Genomic DNA, 21,555 nt, shown 5'->3' on the forward strand with positions numbered 1-21,555 from the left:
TTTAGTGTGGCCAATTCACCTGACCTGCATATCTTTGGACTGTGGGAGGAATCCAGAGCACCTGGAGGAATCCCACGCAGTCTTGGGGAGAATGTGCAAACTCCACATAGTCACCTGACACAGAAATCGAACCCGGGTTCCTGGTGCTGTGAGGTAGCAGTGCTGACCACTGTGCCACTCATAAAGAAACTTATTAAGAAACCTGCTGAGACTAAAGTGACAGTGTACTCCAGTTTTGGTCACAGCATTGTCCAGTGCTTCCTCTACCCTGACCAGTGTGCCTGTGTGAATATTGGATAAGGCCAGAGCAAGCTTTATGTTCGATGGCTAATTATCCCAGTGACAGTATCATAGTTCAATATTTTAAAATGCCTCTTGGAAGAGGTACGGAATAATTGTGAGTCTCAGGAGAACTGAGAGGAGCATCTGTTTTCTACCCTAGCTCCCATTACCATTCTCTCTCATATCTCCGACAGAGCCAGCTGCAGTAGGGGAGGAGTCAACATAGTAAGATTTGGGTCCTGTACAGTCAAATCATCTCAGCATAGCCCAAGCACAGATGCAGTACTCAGTCTTCGGGGTGGGGGCCTCGTGTAATATTAGAAAGGGTGACGCGATGAAGGACAGATCACATCAGCACCGGAGCATATAACAGAGGTGGAGTGGACTGTTGCCAGTCCCCTTTGGAGGATGAGGATAGATGCAGCCCTGCTCAGCAAAGTGAGAGCCTAGGGATTGGTACATCAGGTGGCTGTACCTGGAGAATCAGCCAGAGACATGTGCTAATGTGTCAGAATCAGCTGAGGTCCTGCAAAGTATTGGAGTGAAAATGGAGGAGCCCATTCATCTCATCTGCTCTACAGAGTCTCATTGCTTTGAGCACGAGCTTTTCCATTTAAGAGAGTGACCAACCCCATGCAGAACCAACGATGGCATTACTCTGAGCAAATATAGGAATGGCACAGTGTCATGCAGACAATGAATATTGTGGTCTATTGGGTTGACTGGTCAGCGGCACAAATGGTGCAGTGAAGAATAGAGTGTATACCAGCTGTGCCCACACTGGTACAGATATTGCCCATATATTGAGACTGGTGCAGCATACTTTGGAGATGCAGCCCTCACAACCAGAGTCCCTGAATCCACCCTGGGATCTCCACAACAAGGCTGCAATGAGAACCTTGGGCCAGACAGGCACTAGACGGCAGTCTGTTCCCTTTTCATCCTCAGCCTTCACTTGTGGCCATTTGTACAAGTTACTAAGCTTGTGGTTATCATAGCTAACATTTTAGGTCCGGTGACCCTTCCTCAGAACAGTTTTGACAAAGGGTCATCAGATCCGAAACGTTAACTTCGATTTCTCTGCACACTTGCTGAGCTTTTCCATTTCTGATTTACAGTATTCGCAGTTCTTTCAGTTTTCATTCTGTGGTTATCATATATTGGTAATGTCACTTGAGATATTATTTACAAGAGACACACCCACTGACTTTGAAGCACTAGCTATGTTGTTATGCCAAAAATACACTTCAATATCTTCATTTTGTTGAAATGGGTTCCACAAAGTTTCTGATGACCCTCAATGAGAGCACACAAGTTAGCAACTATCTGCTTGGACAGGCATAATCGACTGGGACACTGAGAATGCACAATTGCAAGGTAGGTTCTCCTTCATTCCTGATAGATGCACTCTAGAAGATATTTATTACCTCCTAGTCCCTTGTTATTGACTTCTACTCTGTTGGTTCCCAATGGTCAGGTTCTACAAACTGGAGATGTAGCTCCTCATCTTGGACTAGTTTAGTCCAGTCATATTGTGTCCCTTTCTATTAGAATTCAATCAGAATTAGAATTCTTTTTTTTTTTTATTTAACCCCCACACTACTGCCTAACTGCGGTAGTGCTTATTTTTTTCCCCAGCACCCATGGTGTGCGTGTGCAGGTGTGAGACACAGTGAGAGACACAAAGTGCACGAATCTTTATTCAATTTCCACCACCAGGAAGATAGGAAAACACCCGAGTGGCCAGTGACAGGCAGTGCCCTTCACAAAAGGGCAGTGCTATGTGATCAAACAGTGAAGGGGAGGGCAGGGATTAAATCAAAATAGAGTTGGAGGGGGAAATAATGCACTGCCCAGGAGCAGACCCACGAGGAGGTCTTCAGACCTGCCCTCCTTCCTCCGTACCGGGTGCCCAAAGATCAGGAGCGTGGGACTGAAGTGCAACCAAAAGCAGAGGAGGAGGTTTTTAAGAAAATCAAAAAGGGAGTGCAAACACCCACACCCAATATACACGTGGTCCACAGACTCCACAGCGCCACAGAACAAGCAGTTGGGCTGGGAGTCCGTGAACCACCGCAATCTGCGGTTGCAGGGGACTGCTGCGTGCAGCACCCTCCACCCCAGATCCCCGAGAGAAAGGGGGAGGACTCCCGCATAGAGAGCCCTCCACTGGGGAAGAATTAGAATTCTATTGTGCCTCTTACTCCTTGTTGTTATTAAATGCTGCCATAGCCCCATGCTTCTGATTAAAGATATCAACAACTTGCCAATTGTTTAACTGGCCATTTAGTGATGTCAGGTGGGTTAGCTCTTTTGATTCTCAGCAGAACCTTTTAAACTTGGCACATGCAGAATCCACATTGGAAAAACAACATATTGCGCTGAGGATAAACCAACTGTCTCCAGATCCCATTGTCTCAATAAATAGAGTTATAGAGTCATAGAGATGTGTACAGCACAGAAACAGATCCTTCGGTCCAACTCATCCATTCTGACCAGATATCCCAACCCAATCTAGTCCCACCTGCTAGCACCTGGCTCATATCCCTCCAAACCCTTTCTATTCATATACCCATCCAAATGCCTCTTAAATGTTGCAATCGTACCAGCCTCCTCCACTTCCTCTGGCAGCTCATTCCATACACATACCACCCTCTGAGTGAAAAAGTTGCCCCTTAGGTCTCTTTTATATCTTTCCCCTCTCGCCCTAAACCTATGCCCTCTAGTTCTGGACACCCCCACCCAATGGAAAAGGGTTTGTCTATTTATTGTATCCATGCCCCTCATGATTTTATAAACCTTTATAAGGTCACCTCTTAGCCTCCGACACTCCAGGGAAAACAGCCCAAACCTACTCAACCTCTCCCTTTGGCTCAAATCAGCAAGAATATCACCTTCAGATGAAGAAAACTGGGCGATGAAATAAAGTTAGGCATATTTTAGAAATCCTTAGTAATACTTTATCAAACCTTTGCTTTGTAATGTCGTTTAATTTCAGTAATCAATGTGATTGGTTAAATGGGCCTGAGAACATGCAATATGTTGCAGCCAAGTTTACTTTCTTTATGCAATTGATCTTGTTGATTGAACAAGAAACACTTATTTCTAGAGGTCCCTTGAAAATCATTACTTGACAAGGTCACCAGAGTTATAAAGAACATATTTCAGGCCACATATTACTATCCACTGCATACAGATGACAGAGGCTGTTATTTTCCAATATGAAGTGGTGAGCTAGATGCCATGGTGTATTCAAATATATGTTCACATCTGTGATCTGCCTTCAAATTCAGTGAATCAGGCAGGTTAGAATGCTGTCTGATTTGACCCAAGGTTTCCGAGTGAAAACAAGATTAACTTTTTTTTTAGAGCAGTGAACATAGTTCAAGTGTTGTCTAGCGTGATGGTAGTTAATGCATATAAAAAAGAAGAAACAGTTTTTAAAAATATAAACTTAACATTTGATTCTTACTGACTTGGGAGTTTCTAAATTTGAGATTATTTGCTAATGTCGGGGTCTGCTTGGCTCATGTTCCAGGGTGTTGTCTGGGATGACTGACCTGATTCTGGCCCGGGTTTACAAACATTCGGAACTCCAGCAGTTAGCAGAAGATGGCTCAGTCCCTGTGATCAATGGGTTGTCCGAGCTCTATCATCCTATCCAGATCCTGGCTGATTACCTTACCCTTCAGGTATCTCCAAAGCATTTTTAGATCATTAAATCTAACAATTTGGTGAAAGATGCTTCATTGTCTTGCACTTAATTTGTAATGAGTCTAACTTATATGCTGAGTGGTGACACCATTCCATTGCAGCACAAATTCATGATCTTGTTTATTTTGCAGGTTTTCACACATTTCTCTGAGCAATATGACTTGCTTCGCCCTTCCTCCATCACGTCTTCCTTTCACTGATATCCATTTCCAAGGCAGTACCATTTATTTCCTCAGGGAGGTGAAGAAAAATAGCACTACATCCTGATTACTCTTGCTGGAAGTTGTAAGTTAGGACTCAACTCAGCTGTGATGCTCATGACATTTGAGCACCGATTTTTCATTTTAGGTGTAAACTAGACAGGAAGTGAGATATTGTGCTCAAACCCCATAGCGATGACACTGCCCAATGCACAATTACTAGAGGATCCTTATTTTAATGTGATGGTGGGTGCTAATGATGGAAAATGTCAGTTACGATGGACTCTTCCTCCAATGGGAAGAAAACTTCTATTGAAATTTTCCATCGAAATTGAAATGCTACTTTCAGAACTTTAGGCATCAATGATTTAAAATGCAATAATTGGAAGGAATGAGCTGAATATTTCTCAGACGGTTCCATGGAGATTCTATTGGAGGATGTGAAAAATGGTGGTGTATGCTCTGAACAGCAGTGAACATTGCTGATCCCCATGTAGAACAGCCTTGAAAATGTAATGAATACCACCCTAACTACATTGTTAGCCATGAAAAGCTAACAAAACTGTTTAACAGCTTTTTGACATGAGCAAAGATAGAAGAATACACTGATTCTTCATTTGGCACTTGTACTCGGCCATATTTTCTAACCAATGCTGAAATACTACAAGGGTGTTCTTTAGACACTCTGCATTCAGTCTTTTTCCGGTCATTCGAATTCAGAACAGAAGAATTGATTCCCATCTCTGGTACCATTCTGTAAATTTCTTCTGCACTCTGTCCAAAACACTCACATCCTTCCAAATGTGGTGTGCCCACAGCTGTACACAATACTAAGGCTGAGATCCAACTAGTATCTTACTCAAGTTCAGTATAATCTCTTTGCTTCTGTATTCAGTGCCACTATTAATAAAGCTAAGGATACAGTATGCTTTATTAATAACTTGTTGTGCCTGTCCTACTACCTCTAATGACTTACGTACATAAATACTCAGGTTTCTTTGCTTCTGCAAATCCTTTCAGATTTCACCCTTTATATTATGACTGTATTTCCGTGTTTTCCTGATTAAAAAAAAGTATCACATCACAGTTCTCTGCAATGAACTTTGTCCACCAACTGCCTGCCCACTCCACCAACATCTCACTGTCCTTTTATAGTTTTGCACTGTCCTCCTCACATCTTACAATACTTCCAAGTTTTGCATTATTGCCAACTTGGAAACTGTCCTCACATACCAAAATCTGGATCAATAATGATAAATCAGGAAAGGTAAGAGTTACGAAACTAAATCCTGGGGAATCCATGACAAACCTTACGCTTGAAAAATATTTATTAGGTGTGAATCTATGCTTCCTATCCCTCCTAACTTTGTGTTCATTTTGCTACTGTTCCAGTTATTGCACAAGTTTCTTCACAAATCTGTTTTGCATCACAATATCACATACCTTTTGGAAGTCCATGTGCACCCCACCAACAGGATTAGCCTCATCAACTTGCTCAGTTACCTCTTCAAAAAACTCTAGCAAGTTAGTTAAACATGGCTTTCCCTTATGAAATCTGTGCTGGTACTTCCTAATTCAAGTAGACTTTTCCATGTGTTTATAATTAAATTCTGAATAATTATTTCAATAAAGTTTCCCCACCACTTTAGTTAAACAAGCCCATAATTGCTGGGCTTGTCCCGACAACCTTTTTGAATAAGACAGTTTCATTTGCATTTCTTCCATCCTCTGGCACCACCCCTGAGTCTAGGTTATTATTATTTCCTTTGTAATTGCCACTCACTTTGTTCAATATCCTTGGATACATCTCATCTGGTGCCGGTATCTTACCAACTTTAAATACCAACAGCCTATCCAATGCCATGAGCTTAGCAATTTTAAAATGTTCATGTGGCTGAGATTCCTCCTGTCACCATGGCCTGGGCAGTATTTCCATCCTTAGTAAAGACAGAAACAAAGTATTAATTTAACACATTAGCCATGCCACTCATCTCCATGTGTATATTCCCTTGTCGGCCCCTTATCAGCCCTACTACTCCTTTGGGATTCCACTTTACATTAGCTGCTCCTCTTTGATGCACAATCCTGTTTACTAGGCTCTGCTGTTTTATTTCCCTTCTGAACCTTCTGTTTTTGGCTTGGTTCTTAATTACATTTTCTACCTCTTAGAGTTATGGAGATATACTGTACAGAAATAGACCCTTCGGTCCGACTCATCCATGCCGACCAGATATCTTAACCCAATCTAATCTTATTTACCAGCACTTGGCCCATATCCCTCTAAACCCTTCCCATTCATATACCCATCCAGGTGCCTTTTAAATGCTGTAATTATACCAGCCACCACCACTTCCTCTGGCAGCTCATTCTATACACGCACAACCTTCTGTGTGAAAAAGTTGCCCCTTAGGTCCCTTTTAAATCTTTTCCCTCTTATGCTAAATCTATGCCCTCTAGTTCTGGACTCCCCAACCCCAGGGAGTCCTTAGGGATGTCTATTCACCCTATCCATGCCCCTCATGATTTTATAAACCTCTATTAAGGACACCCCCCCACTTCCGACGCTCCAGGGAAAACAGCCCCAGCATATTCAGCCTCTCTGTATAGCTCAAATCCTCCAACCTTGGCAAAATCCTTGTAAATCTTTTCTGAACCCTTTCAAGTTTCAGAACATCCTTCCAATAGGAAGGAGACCTTTTCTTTTATATCTTAATCTCATTTTTCATCCTCTGTGTTCATCTGTCCCATCTCTCCCCATTGAAGGAGTATACTTCAACTGCCGTCGAACTGCCCTGTAGTTCAGCAACAGCATTTTTTTGCCAACCTCCACTTCCAGGTGTTTCAAGCCCCACTTCATTCTTACCCCAGCTTCCCCCCAGTTAATTATTCTTCCTTGTGGTTGTCCTGTGTCCCTGTCAACTGTAATCCTAAACTTGTGATATAATGATCATTGTTCCCTAAATGCTCCACAACTCCCATTTGGTTTCTTTGGCCCACCCATTCTCATAAATCAGGTTCAGCAGTGCATCATTTCTTGTTGGACTGAACATTCACTGTTGTTATATCTTAAATACAATCAATGAATGCCTGTCCCTCACTGCCCCTTATACTATCAATATCCCAGTCTATTTAAGGATAATTAAACTACTCTATGATGTTTCCACCTCTCTTCAATTTGCTTGCAGATTTGTTCCTCTTCAATTTTTCCACCATGCAGTGGTGTCTAGATTACAGAATACAATATAATTGCAACCTTTTATTCCTTATTTTTAGACAAATTGGGTCTGTATTTGAACCATCTGAAACATCCACTTTCTGCAGCTCAACACCATTCTTTGGTAATGCATTTTTCCACCCTCCATTTTTCCTTTCCTATCTTTTCTAAAACAGATATATTGAACAGCCAGTGCAACTCTTCCTTGAGCCATGTCTCTTTTATAGCCACAGCATCATAATTCCATATAGCAACCTGGCCCTGAAACTCATCAATTTTATTAACTAAACTCTGTGCATTCATATACATGCTGTGTAACCCTGATTGAAATTTCTTTCTTTATTTCTGTAATTACACTTATTAACTTGCTACTTTTCATTCTAGTGTTAGCCATTCTTCCAAGTGTTTTGGACACCCTGGTATAACTGTCTGATAGACTGTCCGGGTTCCAACACTCCTGTTGAGCTAGTTTAAAGCCCCCAAACTACACAAGTAAAACTCCCCCGCAAAGAACTCATCCCCAACTCTATTCAGGTGCATCCGGCTTGTATAAGGGTCATCTCCCCCAGTGGCCCAGAAATCTAAAGCCCTACCTCCTGCACCCATCCTTCGAGTTACACAATCATCTCTCTTATCCTATTTCTGTATTCCGTTGCACATAGCATTGGGAATAATCCAATGATGACAACTTTTGACAGCTGCTTCTAATTTTCTATCAACCCCCTAAATGCTGATTGCAAGACCACAATTCCTTTTGTAATTATGTCACTAATACCAATGTGAACCACACTGTCTGACTGTTCAGGGTAGATGCTGAAAAGATGTTTCTCTTTGTTTATCAGACTAGATTTAGGGGGCACCATATAGAAAATGGATTACCCATTTAAGACTGAAAGGAGAAGCTTTTTTCTGCGATTTGAGAGTCTGTGGAACTTTGATCCCAAATAGCATTAGAGGGTTGGGAAATAGAATATTTTTTAAGGCTGAGTTAGAGAGATTCTTGATTGACAAAACTGTATGGCAAGTACATAAGAAAGTAGAGCTCTGATAATATATGTCATACCAATCATGGTAAAATTTAATAGTGGCGCAACCTCAAGTCCCAGAAAGTCTAATCATGCTCTAAGTCATATATGTTTAGGTACCAGCTATCTAAATATTTTAGCTACAGCGCAGACACCTTTACATTGCATTCACCACAGCTGTTCTGATGAACTTCCATTTGCAACCGCACCCCAAAGACATTTTGTGTCTTTGTTTTATTTTAGTGGTAAATGATTCATTTTAAACTGATGTTCAGAAAATACAGTTGTTTCAAACTCCTTTAATCATCTTCTGAACATGTGCTTTATAGGAACATTTTGGCTCACTCTCTGACTCCATCTAGGGTAAGAGACAGAAACAACAAATTACACTCTTTTGGTTAACAGTCTGTGTCTCTTCAGAAAGACTGTGAACCATGATTCCTCGAAAACCTAATCTCATTCCATGAAAATTATGAGGGATGGGACGATGCCTACCATTGCAATGGAACCAGGACAAGAGTTCTGGGGGGGGTGGGGGGAGCTCATCCAGTGCTGACAATTGAGGGGGCCAAGAATCGAGTCAGGAATTCTAGAATAGGGCTCTACCTATTCTTTTAAATGTCTGCATAATCTCACTGACTCCACAAGCACCCAGCATTATATGAACGTTTGGATGTACTGGTCAGTGAATGCAAGTATTTATGTGTCAGCACTCTTCCTTCAAACAGCACAAATATAGGAGTCCCCTCAGAAAAAGCATTGTAACACTACTGGGAGGTGTTGTTGGAAAAAGGCATCAACAAAGCAATTGATAAAAAGCCATCTGGAAACCTGGGCTCTGTCAGAAGAGAAAAAGAGAATAAGTAGTCTGAAAATCATTTTTTGGGTCATTTTACTGGATTTTTTAAACAAATTTGTGTGTATAGATCAGCCCCTATGGACCTTAAAACATATTTAACTATTTTATATTATAATGATGTTCAGATTAATCTGAGTAGTTCATGCACAATTGTAAAGAAATTGTATGCATGACAAAATTATGTCCTTGCAAACTCATTTGTTTAGCACCCTCCAGTCTGTTTTCTTCATTATAAACTGAATTTGTGGTTCTTGGTATAAGTGGTAATGGACCTGAATTGATAACCCATGTTTCTTTCTCCATAATTGCTGCTTTACCTCCTGACTGATTGATTGTTTTCAGAATTCTGTTTTATTCTTTACTCCAAGGTTATCATTGACATGCTTCTTTAGCTGTTATAGGCATGTAAATACGGTAGGAGATTATCTTTCTTCCATCCCCGTCTCCGTGTCCCCCACACCCGCACCCAACCCCATCACCAGCTGACATCCGATGGGGTTTGTTTTGAAATAGTGCTGGAACCCTTCCCTCAATTTTAAAACTCTTGTGGTTTAAGAAAATGTGACAATATTAGATTAAATTACCAACAGGCCAAAGTGCAGCTCTGATGCACTTTCATTTGGAACTTCACCCCACAAGACAATTTAGCTCTATTTCTTGGGTAAATGCTTGATATCTAAAATGCTGTTCAGAAATACAGGTATTTATAGCTGTTTTAACATTTATTCTGTGCATGTCCTTTGTAGGAACATTTTGGCTCATTGACTGGCTTGACTGTGACTTGGATAGGAGATGGAAATAATGTGTTACACTCTTTCATGTTGAGCGCTCCAAAACTTGGAATGCATCTTCGTGTTGCCACACCTAAGGTATAAGACTGATTACAATATGGGAACTTTAAAATAAATGTACACTGGTTAAAATTTTACTGTATGTATATTATTGGTATTGTGTGGTACTGTATTAATTCCTGCAGGAACATCAGGAAAACATATGACCTGTTGAAATAATAATGGCTGCTATTTCCCCAGAAGGATTGAGTGAACTCACTGAAAGCGTTATCTCAAATTTCACCAAGTATGCAACTTACCCAACATGCAAAAACATTGAAATGTGTGTATTCACATTATTAAGCTTCCTGACAGATTAACCACTGACTGGTCAATAATAACACCCATATCTTATGGAACTATTTTTGAAAGCTGACAACATGGTGCTAATACATCATTTCAAAACAGGAAGAACAAGTAGTCTGTTAGCACTTTCTACAATTATAAACTCATGTCTGACTCCTTGCTAACTTTATTAAAGAAAATTATTTTATATGTCCTTTAGGAATCCAGCTGCAGTCAACATTTCTTTTCTGTTCATTATTTGACAACGGAATCAGTTGTTCACTTTGTCACACTATTTTTTAAAGAAATTATGTTAGACCTCAAAAAGTCATTTCTAACTTCACAGATCATCCTAATTTGGTTGAAAAAAAAGTTTTACATATAAATATTTTGGAATAAAATAATTTAACAGTTAATTGAAGTACTATAATGCACACCAACAATATGCTGCAGATGTAACATGCCCTACCATGGAACATATCCTTGATAAGATTGTTTAAGCTGCACTCCTATTCAGTACAAGTCAGTTTCAAAGTTATTCTGCAATTCAAATGTTACCAGATACAGTGGGGTAAATGTTTCCCTCCAACTGATGCTCAAGTGGCCAATTGGCAACAATTAGAGTCATAGAGATTTACAGCATGGAAACAGACCCTTCGGTCTAACCCGTCCATGCTAGATATCCCAACCCAATCTAGTCTCACCTGCCAGCACCCAGCCCATATCCTCCAAACCCTTACTATTCATATACCCATCCAAATGGCTCTTAAATGTTGCAATTGAACCAGCATCCACCACTTCCTCTGACAGCTCATTCTATACCCGTACCACCCTCTGTGTGAAAAGGTTGCCCCGTAGGTCTCTTTTATATCTTTCCTCTCTCACGCTAAACCTATGCCCTCTAGTTCTGGACTACCCAACCCCAGGGAAAAGACTTTGCCTATTTACCCTATCCATGCCCTTCATAATTTTGTAAACCTCTATAAGGTCACCCCTCAGCCTCCAACGCTCCAGGAAAAAACAGCCCCAGCCTGTTCAGCCTCACTCTAGCTCAAATCCTCCAACCATGGCAAAATCCTTGTAAATCTTTTCTGAACCCTTTCAAGTTTCACAACATCTTTCCGATTCAACACTTATGCCCTCAACAACAGCCTTTCAGATAACGAAGACTCAGTGAAGGGTCAATCTGTTTCCATCTTGTTCCTTGTTCAGCTAGCACAGTTGTATTCACTTTTTAGTTGATGTCTGTTCATGAGATCCTTAAATTGCTAACAAAGCTCACTTACTCCTGAAAATGTGCTCCTTAAAAGCATGCATTTGGCAGCTTTTTAGGAGGTCTTTCTTTTTGACACATTAGGGTTTTCTGCTTCTAGAATATTTCTCTTCCTAACTTCTAAATGATTCAACAATATGTTTCCTTATTTTCCAATTTTTCACTCTCCTCTTGTTTTCTAGAGCACTGAAGGGGTCTTTTAAAGTCTCATTTAAGTGCACTTAAACAGATTTCCAGACAATTCAATGTCACTTTCAGAACTATTCTAAACTTAAACCAAAACCATGTTCTTGCTGTCTTAATCCACACAACATAGAACTAACAAGCAAACAACTAACAAATCAAACTTAAACTACTTTATTTTAAAATCGAAGTTTCCAAATAATAATATAACACAAACCTTCAGCTCCAATATACTATTGACTACTTTTATTGTAGTGCTTGGATAATCACTGTTGCTCCTAAGTAAAGAATAATAAATTAATGCTCACATCTTCTGGAGAATGGTATAAACTCTTGTTGCCATTACGTACCTAAACGTTTGTTTAACTTTTACGAATGGAAGTATAGGGAACCAAATGCCAAAGACTGATTAGTTCAGCTTTATTGCACACTGCTTAAGTACAGTCTATTCAAATGCTGCTGTTTACTGTTTTTCACTCCCTACATGAGAAGCGAATAACATACTCTTTACTGAAGCAGACAAATTTGTGTGTCTCATAGCCGAGTAAAAAACTCCAATCCTTCTGGTTAGGATTATTTAGTTTGAGATAGCAATATTTATCAAAGTTTTCTATTAGCTCTTCTGCCTAGTGGACTGTGAATGTTTGACAATTACAGAGAGGATCCATTTCATTTCTTTTTGCAAACTTATTCTATCATTAGCCTGCATCATCAATGGAAAAGATCTATGTGTTATGTTTTCTTTATAGGGCTTCGAACCTGATGCTACTGTTACCACATTTGCCAAGTCATTGTCAGAAAAGGTAGGATTTCAAGTTTTGGTGGTATTTCCATTTTGTGGATGAAGTTCTTTATTTCAAAGAGCTTTTCCTTTTTCAATTGTTCTTGAAATTAGTGTGGAACCAAGATGTTTTTCACTAACGATCCCCTGGAAGCAGCAAGTGGAGCTAATGTTCTGGTAACAGATACGTGGGTCAGCATGGGACAAGAAGAGGAGAAAGCTGAGAGGCTGAAAGCATTTCATGGTTATCAAATCACCATGAAGGTAAGATCTGTGAAATCTGAAAAATGTAAAGTGCAAAGCATAGACAGCAATTTTCATCAGATCAGGTAATTATTCCTTTGATTTCCTGCCTCGGTCAATTACTTCCCCATCATATGCATCCCAGCTTTTCACCTCTGTACTAAATAGTTTTCCAATTCCTAAATTAACTAGAATTGATCTAATTTCACCAAGGTTGTGAACGTTAGTTACTCATGCTAATGTAATATTGTACTTGACCAGTGATATAGTAGCGTTTTCACAGATTTCTAAGAAGCATTGTTAACTGCAACACATTTACAATACAATACTGGGAAAGAAGAACAGGGAATTGGACCTGGTTGGGCTTCTTGCATAATTTGAACCATTCAATAAGGTGAGTTTATAAAAAAATGGAAAAATCATTTTGCAGCCTGAGCTTCAGGACGTTCAGCAGTTGTATGATCCCTCCAGTAATTTTGAATCTACCAAAATGAATGTCCATTGATTCAATTTCTAAATCCCTCACACTTGCTTAGCAAAAGTGCACCTCTAGGGACACAATCTATTTGTCCTGTCAGTTCCTAAAACCAGGCAGGATCAAAAGAACAGCATCAACAACACACATGAAAATAGAAATACACACCGCATTTTTTGTTTTCGTCACTAGGTACAAAGGAGATGACAGCAGAAGTATATGCAATTCACAAACATTACCAGCTGGTGAGGCAAAGCAATCTTGAATGCTGGAACCACAACATCAGATTCGGACAGCCCTTTACTTGAGTCCATGCATGATCTCTAATTAGACATTCCCCTTTGCCTTTGCAACTCCATCAGCTGTGCTGTCAGCAGGGGCCTGTTCTCCAGTTGTCCTCCAAATGTCAGGGATTTTGACCATTTCTCCCTTCTGTAGATGGGAGCTAACATAGGGCTGTACTCACCAAAATGTGACCCTGAGCTTACTCTAGCTTGTCCAAAAATGTTGCCTCCAAGCCACAAGGCTGCATATATGCAGTGTTGTTCTGATGTTCCATTTATGCAATCAACTTCAGAGACCCATGTAGCAGAAAAGAAAATTCAAGGGACACTTTTACCCACCAAGGTGAGTGTCTGTGCTGGTGAAGGCTAGTGAAGAAGGTCTTGATGGTGCACCCTCTAATGTTCGTGACTGTTCCTCCTCAGAGTGTGGCTCGAGGGGTGAACCTTTGGGGCTGGGACTCTTTTTGCTTACATCTGTCTCAGGAGTGGAATCTAGAGGCCACATTAAAAAAAATACAAGAATTAGTTCATGTCATGAACTTACCGCCCTTACCCGAGGTTTTACTAAGCTGTTGATGCTTGATGTGAAGCTGGAGTAGCGGTTTGGAGGCTTTCTCATGAGATAGCTGCAAATATCATTATGCAGAAGTGTAATCTGGCTCCCTCTTTTTAACCACCTCCATTCAATCAGTTACAACAAATAGTTTTATTTCTTTATATGACTCAGCTATCATAATTGAATTAAAAATGTTGTTAGCTAAATCCAAATGAAGGAAATGGATGCAAGATTTCACTGAGTGAGTGAAAGAGGAAACTTATGAGCTACTAAAGCCGAGAGAAGGTAATAAACATGATATCAATTACACACAAATAGAGCTATAAGGTTCAGAAAGGGAAAGTGTGTATGAAACAGACAGAAAGAATAAAGGCCATGGACTTAAAAGTACTTAACATGCTTGAAGTATTATATTTTTAACCTGAATCCACTGATGTTGAGTAATTGTCCTGTATACTCTGTAATAATGGAATCTGCAGATATCCTTGAATTCTTGGTGATCAGTTGTTTCTCTAATTTGCTGGCTACTGTCTTTGGAGATACTGGGAGAAACAGGGAGTGAGAGAATTCCAGCTCATGTTACAAATACATTTTGCTTCTCACTTCTCTTCTGCTAAAGAGCAACTACTGAAATATAGTTCATTTATATATTTCCAAGTTTGGCTCCATTGTCTTCCCAAGTTCACAATATATCAAATTATGAATTACAGTAAGAGATGTGAATCTCTTGCCACTGACTTAGGGGCCTGGTTTCAATGTGTCTAAATAAATGGGTAATTTCCATGCAAATGATTTTGCTTATTCCATATTGATCTCCTTGACGGGCCTCAAACTGTGGTCAGGTGATTACAGAAGCCATTTTCAACCATTTGACCATTTGTATTTGACCATTTTTAAACCATTTTAGTCCACGAACATCTCATGCATCACAATCTCTAGTGAATAAAGTTAAAACTGAAAGTCCATATTTGTCACTAATGTAACATGTCCCCACATGAAGAATTAAAGCATATACCATTTTCTTTTTACAGTGAGCATTCTGTTACAAGTTCAATATGAAACAACAGTATAAGAATTGAAGTGGCAACATATACACCTTCCACATTCACTCCAGTCATTCTAAACTAGGTTCATAAACTGCTTTGATGTTGACAGCAGATTTGCGTCCTGAGATCTTTTGCCTTTCTATAATCTCTATACCAGCTTCAATCACTTGCTTTTTACAATATCTAGGGGCTTGGCTGGTGGTAATCTGAAGTTTGCAGCCTGTAGGGCATCTCGACTTGTACCTGCATCTCACTCACAATGAACTTTACATCAACTTGATTGGATTGGTTGAGATTTCAAACTTGGTTTGTTCATTTGGTCTCCCAGTGGGTCACTGTTTTTACCACCGGCAGGACAGACCCAGCAGACGTGGTCGGATGATGGTATAAAATTTGGGAGGGAGTTGTCCTGGATGTCCTCAACATTGATTCCAAACCCCATGAAGTCTCATGGTTTCAGGTTAAATTTGAGCAAGGAAACCTCCTACTGATTACCATATACTGTCCTCCCTCAGCAGATAAATTGATAATCGTTCATGTTGAGCAATACTTGGAGGGAACACTGAGGATGGCAAGGGCACAAGCTGTACTCTCAGTGGTGAATATCAGTGTCCATCACCAAGAATGGCTCAGCAGCAGTATTACTGATTGAGCTGTTTGGGTCCTAAAGGACAGAGCTGCGAGATTGGGTTTGCAGCAGGTGATGAGGGAACCAACAGAGAAAAAACATACTTGAGTTGAGAGTGTGGTGCTGGAAAAGCACAGCAGGTTAGTAAATCTGATGAAGGGCTCATGCTCGAAATGTCGATTTTCCTGTTCCTTGGATGCTGTCTGACCTGCTGTTCTCACTTGCTCCTAAATAGCATACTTGACCTCATCCTTACCAACCTGCCAGATGCAGATGCATCTGTCCATGGCAGTATCGGTAAGAGTGACCACAGCACAGTTCTGGGGGTGACAAAGTCCCGCCTTCTCATTGAGACTAACATCCATTGTGTTGTGTGGCACTATCTCCATGCTGAGTGGGACAGATTTCAAACAGATCTAGATCTAGCAACTCAAAATTCGGCATCCATGAGGCACTGTGGGCCATCAACATCCGCAGAATGAAACTCCAGCACAATCTGTAACCCCATTACCATCAAGAAGGGGGAATCAATCCTGGTTCAATGGATGGTGCAGGAGGGCATGCCAAGAGCAGCACCAACATACCTGAAAATGAGGTGCCAAACTGGTGAAGCTACCAAGCAGGACTACTCGCACACCTAACAGCATAAGCAGCAAGAGATAGACATAGTTAACCAATTCCACAACCAATGGATCAAGTCTAAGCTCTGCCATCCTGGCACAGCCAGTTGTGAATGCTGGTGGACAATTAAACAATGCACTGGAAGATGAGGCTCCACAAATATCCCCATCCTCAACGATGAAAGAGGCCAGCACATCAGTGCAAAACGCAAGGCTGAAGCTTTTACAGCCATCTTCAGCCAGAAGTACCATGTGGATGATCCATCATGGCCTCCTCCAGTGGTTCCCAACATAACAGATACCAGTCTTCAGCCAATTCAATTCACTCCACGTGATATCAAGAAACAGTTGGAGACACTAGATACTGCCAAGGCTACGAGCCCTGACAACATTTCAGCAATAGTACTGAAGACTTGTGCTCCAGAATTTGCCACTTCCTTAGCCAAGCTGTTCCAGTACAGTTAGAACACTGGTACCTACCCAACAATGTGGAAAATTGCCCAAGTATGTCCTGTACATAAAAAAACAGAACAAATCCAACTCAGCCAATTCCCATTCCATTAGTAATGTGATGGGGTGTCATTAATAATGCAGCACCTACTCAATAATAACCTGCTCAGTGACACCCACTTTGGGTTCCACCAGGGCCACTCACTCCTGACCTCATTACAGTCTTGATTCAAACATAGACAAAAGAGATGAATTCCAGAGGTGAGATGAGACTGACAGCCCTTGACATCAAGGCTGCATTGAACCTACATTGTGGCATCAAAGAGCCCCAGCAAAACTGGAGTCAATGGGTATTGGGAGCAAACCCCCCATTGGTTGGAGTCAATCCTGGCACATAGGAAGTCAGTCGTGGTTGTTAGAGGTCAGTCATCTCAGCTCCAGGACATCTGGACAAGAGTTCCTCTGGGTAGGGCCTAGACCCAACCACCTTCAGCTACTTCATCAATGAACTTCCTTCCATTATAAGGTCAGAAGTAGGGATGTTCGCCAATGATTGCACAATGTTCAGCACCATTTGCAATTCTTGAGGTACTGAAGCAGTCCATGTTCAAATGCAACAAGTTCCGGACAATATCCAGGCTTGGGCTGACATGGGGCAAGTAACATTTGCACCACACAAATGCCAGGCAATAACTATCACCAATAAGAGAGAATCTAACCACCGCCCATGACATTCAATCATCTTACTATCACTGAATCCCCCACTATCAACATCCGGAGGTTATCACTGACTAGAAACTCAACTAGACTTGCCATATAAACACAAGTGGCTACATGAGCAGGTCAGACGCAACGAATACTGCAGCAAGTAACTCACCTCCTGACCCCCACAAAGCCTGTCCACCATCTACTTTGAAACACTCACATGAGTGCCTTTTCCGAGTCTTTACATCGCTCGTCGACAATGTGTACTTCCTAGCATTACCACAGGCCAGGGTCCCGGTTGTACTGGCATTACATGAGGCTCAAAATATGACTTACTGCATCAGTTCGGTGTCGTAACTGATCTTGGTTTTAATGGACTGGCACCCCTGTTTTTCTTTAATTTTTGTTTAAATTTTTTTTTGGTGGGGTTTGGCCGGTACTTGTCTCCGGCCGGAGCCAGTCTGCAGTATTTTGCTCACTTATCACTGGAGAGTTGTAGTAATTTGAATGTCAGTGATAAGGTGAGCCTGGATGAATGTTTGCATTGTTCAATGCCGAGAAATTTCCTGAGGCTGTTATTCAAACTCAGCCACTTGCCCCAAGTGCCCATCACAAAGCCAAAGTACTTCGGCGCAGAGCCTCCCGTCAATTCTATTATCTCGGCGTTAAGGTGGTTGTATTTCGGTTTTTTTCCCCTGCTACACCATTTCCAGAGCTTTGCTGTCATTTTTGTACCACACTGTAACATCGACCACCGTGATGTTTTGATCTTTCTTAAATATGAGATCAGGTTTCCATGGTGAGCCATCTTTTGCAACCAATCTCGGCACAATGTATTATGTCCAGCCGTACTTACTGACATGCTTCTGCAACTGGTCTACGATCTTATTATGGCATTTTATTCAAGCATTTTTAACGAATGGGCAACAACCTGAGATGTGTGAAATGGTTTTGATTTCCATCTCACATCTTTGGCAAGTTTTGATTCTGATTGGTCTTCCCCGTGATAGGGTGGATCTTGTCGGGTATGGATTACTCCACAGGAGCAAGCTGTTTATAAACTGTGAGGATTTTAGATGAATTGTTAGTTTCAACCAAGAGTTTGAGATTTTGTCATCATTGTAATACTGAATGCCTGCCCCTTGACATTGAAGCCTTCGCCACCTTTCGAACTCCCATTCTCTCCATCCTGCATACCTGTTGGGCGGTTTCTGTCACCCAGCGTCTGCCTCTTAAAGTGCTGGCATAATTGCGTCCATTTCCCCTTCGATGCCACTTTGGCTACCGGGTAGGAAATCTTCGATTTCCTTGACGACTTTGAGTTCTCGCAGTCCTGTAACGGTGTCTCAGTTGCATTCTCCTCTATATTGAAAGGAAGCCTGTATGATCACATCATTAGACATCTCGAGTGCCTCACATTTGCGTGGAATCGTGGATGGAATCTGCACTTTTAGTTTTGGCAAGCCCAGACCACCATTCCTGTTGCTGGCATGCAGGATCCCATCATTGGTATGAGGCGGTAGGTGTAGGAATTCTTTTGTGGCATTGCATATAATCTGGTCCAGTTTTATGAATGTGCTTTGAGATGCTTCAATCTGGAGCAAGTGAAAATACAATCTGGTGATGACATGAGTTTTTAGGATTTCCAGGCATTGCCTCGGTCGGAGAGCTACTGCCTGTATTCCTTTCACCCATGTCTTAAGCCTTTCCTCCCATTCTCCTTCTGACACACCTGCCCATGGGTCGATTCGGGCACCCAGATATTTCTCAGTATCATCTGGGGGTATATAGGATATAGACTTGTTATGCAGCGTCCAGTTAGCAAAGTGATTGTACAGGAAGGTCTTCCTCTTGAACATAAAGTGGAAGCCTTTTGTCTTTGCGATGTTAATACTGAGGCCCGTATGACTGGAGCAGCTTCAGACTCCTCCCCATACTGGTGTGAGAGTCACTCAGAAGGGCAATGTCATCTGCAAAGGCTAAAGTCGAGTTGTTGACTCTTCTGTCTCCCAGGGGCATGGCGACCCCTGAGTTGGCCTTCTCCAGAGAGCATATCAAAGGATCCAGAGCGATGTTAAATAATATGGATGAGAGTGGATCACCCTGCTTTATGCCCCTCTCAATGTTTATTGGAGTGTTATAAGTTCCATTCCCTTCTATCACTGTTGTGTTGCCAGTGTAGAGATCCTTGATCAGGTCTACAAAAGGCTTTTGGGAAATGTGCTGTCTGCAGCGTTTTCAATAGTAATTTGTGTCGAACCGAGTTGAACTGCAAGGTCCTTACGGTTATGCTTCAGTCCCTTAATTACGTTCTTGAGGATGATAATGTTTCATTGCAGCTGGGAGTGGCTGCTGTAAACCCCTTCTGTCTGTTGTTAATTTTGACAGTTTCACTGAGGCATTTTGCCATTATTTTTGTTAACATTCTTAGCAGCATAAGACCAATGGTAATTGGCCACCAGTTGTCAATGATTTTCAGGTGGTCTTCATCGTCGCACTTAGGAAGCAAGACCATTCGACTCTTTTTTTAACGATTCCGGTATCGTGCTTGATCTTAACCATAGAGTGAAGAGTCAGGGTAGGCGAGTTTCCTCCTCCTCATGAACGGATCTTATATCACTCAGTTTCAGGCCATCTGGTCCAGCGACACTGTGCTCATTTATTCCCTTGATGGCTTTCTTGACCTCTTCTACCTCTATGGGTTTCATCAAGGATCCATCATCTACGTTCCCGGTATATGGGGTGCATTTGCTAATGTTGGATTTATGATTTGGTACAGACAATGTATCTCGGAAACATGCCTCCAGTTCCTCTGTTGGGAGAGGACAAGTGGATGATGTTGATGCACCCGTGATCTCTCGAGCTAGCTGGCACCGGTTGGTTTTGTAGAGCTGCTGCGTTGCTCTGAACAGAGCTCTACGTGTTGCCCATCTTTTCTTTGCGCTGGTGTTGTTGCCTGTCTTTGTGTCTTTTTTAGTCTGGCCTCCTTGAGGCTTTTTCCATTTATTCTGTCCATCCCCACCATTCTTTACTAGGTCGGTAATACTCTCCATTAATCCAATCCCTAGGGCTAGAGTGTCCAAGTCACTCCTCATGCTGAAAAGCTCCTCAGCTTGTTATAGCTGGTCATCTATGTCCCAATGCTTAGGGATTGAAGTCGGTGTTCTGCGGTTAGCTCTTTGGTGTGGGTTTGGTTCATTGGCATTATCCTGAACACTCTCTGCCTCAGATTCGTGTGAATCATCAGTCATACTCGTATCATTTGGGATTAGGACCTCGGTGGAGTGTTCGCAAGATTTCTGCATTTGTCAGAGATTTGCTGGGGTGTTTTTGTTTTAAGGATGCTAGCGATCTCTTCATTAATGAATTTGCATCCTGCAAATCTCTTTTCTAATTCCCTCAGGAGTGCAACCTCCTCCTGTGACCATATGCGATTGCTTCTCCTCCATTTGCTTTGACCTTGAGTGCTGTTTTGAGGCGATTTTCATTCTGTAGAATGTTGATGTTTCTCGTGTTGATCAAGTCCAGCCTGGGTTGTAAACTGTTGGTCACATGCACTGCATGCAAAGTCCCCTGCTCGAGGGAGTTTCTTACCCTTGCACGTCTGGTAATGGCAGAAGATTGTGTTGTACTGTCCTACTTTATCGCAGCGAGAACATTTTGTCCGAATGTTCTTAATTTGATGCACCTTGGTCATATGGATCTGAGGAGAAAGTGAGGTCTGCAGATGCTGGAGATCAGAGCTGAAAATGTGTTGCTGGAAAAGCGCAGCAGGTCAGGCAGCATCCAGGGAACAGGAGAATCGACGTTTCGGGCATAAGCCCTTCTTCAGGAATGAGGAAAGTTTGTCCAGCACTCCACACACATCATCTATTGCATCCTCTGCACCCGATGTGGCCTCC

General features: G+C 41.6%; 1 protein-coding gene across 2 annotated transcripts in view; it reads left to right on the forward strand.

The window, feature by feature from the left end:
- Window positions 1-21,555, forward strand: part of otc (ornithine transcarbamylase) — a 74,658-nt gene that overhangs the window by 40,955 nt on the left and 12,148 nt on the right. For both annotated transcript variants that reach the window (XM_043700832.1, XM_043700831.1), the window contains exons 5-8: window positions 3,821-3,974; window positions 10,041-10,163; window positions 12,615-12,668; window positions 12,761-12,910. In XM_043700832.1, the coding sequence (XP_043556767.1) occupies window positions 3,821-3,974; window positions 10,041-10,163; window positions 12,615-12,668; window positions 12,761-12,910 (481 nt within the window). The remainder of the gene's footprint in view (window positions 1-3,820; window positions 3,975-10,040; window positions 10,164-12,614; window positions 12,669-12,760; window positions 12,911-21,555) is intronic.

This window comes from Chiloscyllium plagiosum, chromosome 12 (assembly GCF_004010195.1).
Source record: "Chiloscyllium plagiosum isolate BGI_BamShark_2017 chromosome 12, ASM401019v2, whole genome shotgun sequence".
Taxonomy (NCBI): Eukaryota; Metazoa; Chordata; class Chondrichthyes; order Orectolobiformes; family Hemiscylliidae; genus Chiloscyllium; species Chiloscyllium plagiosum.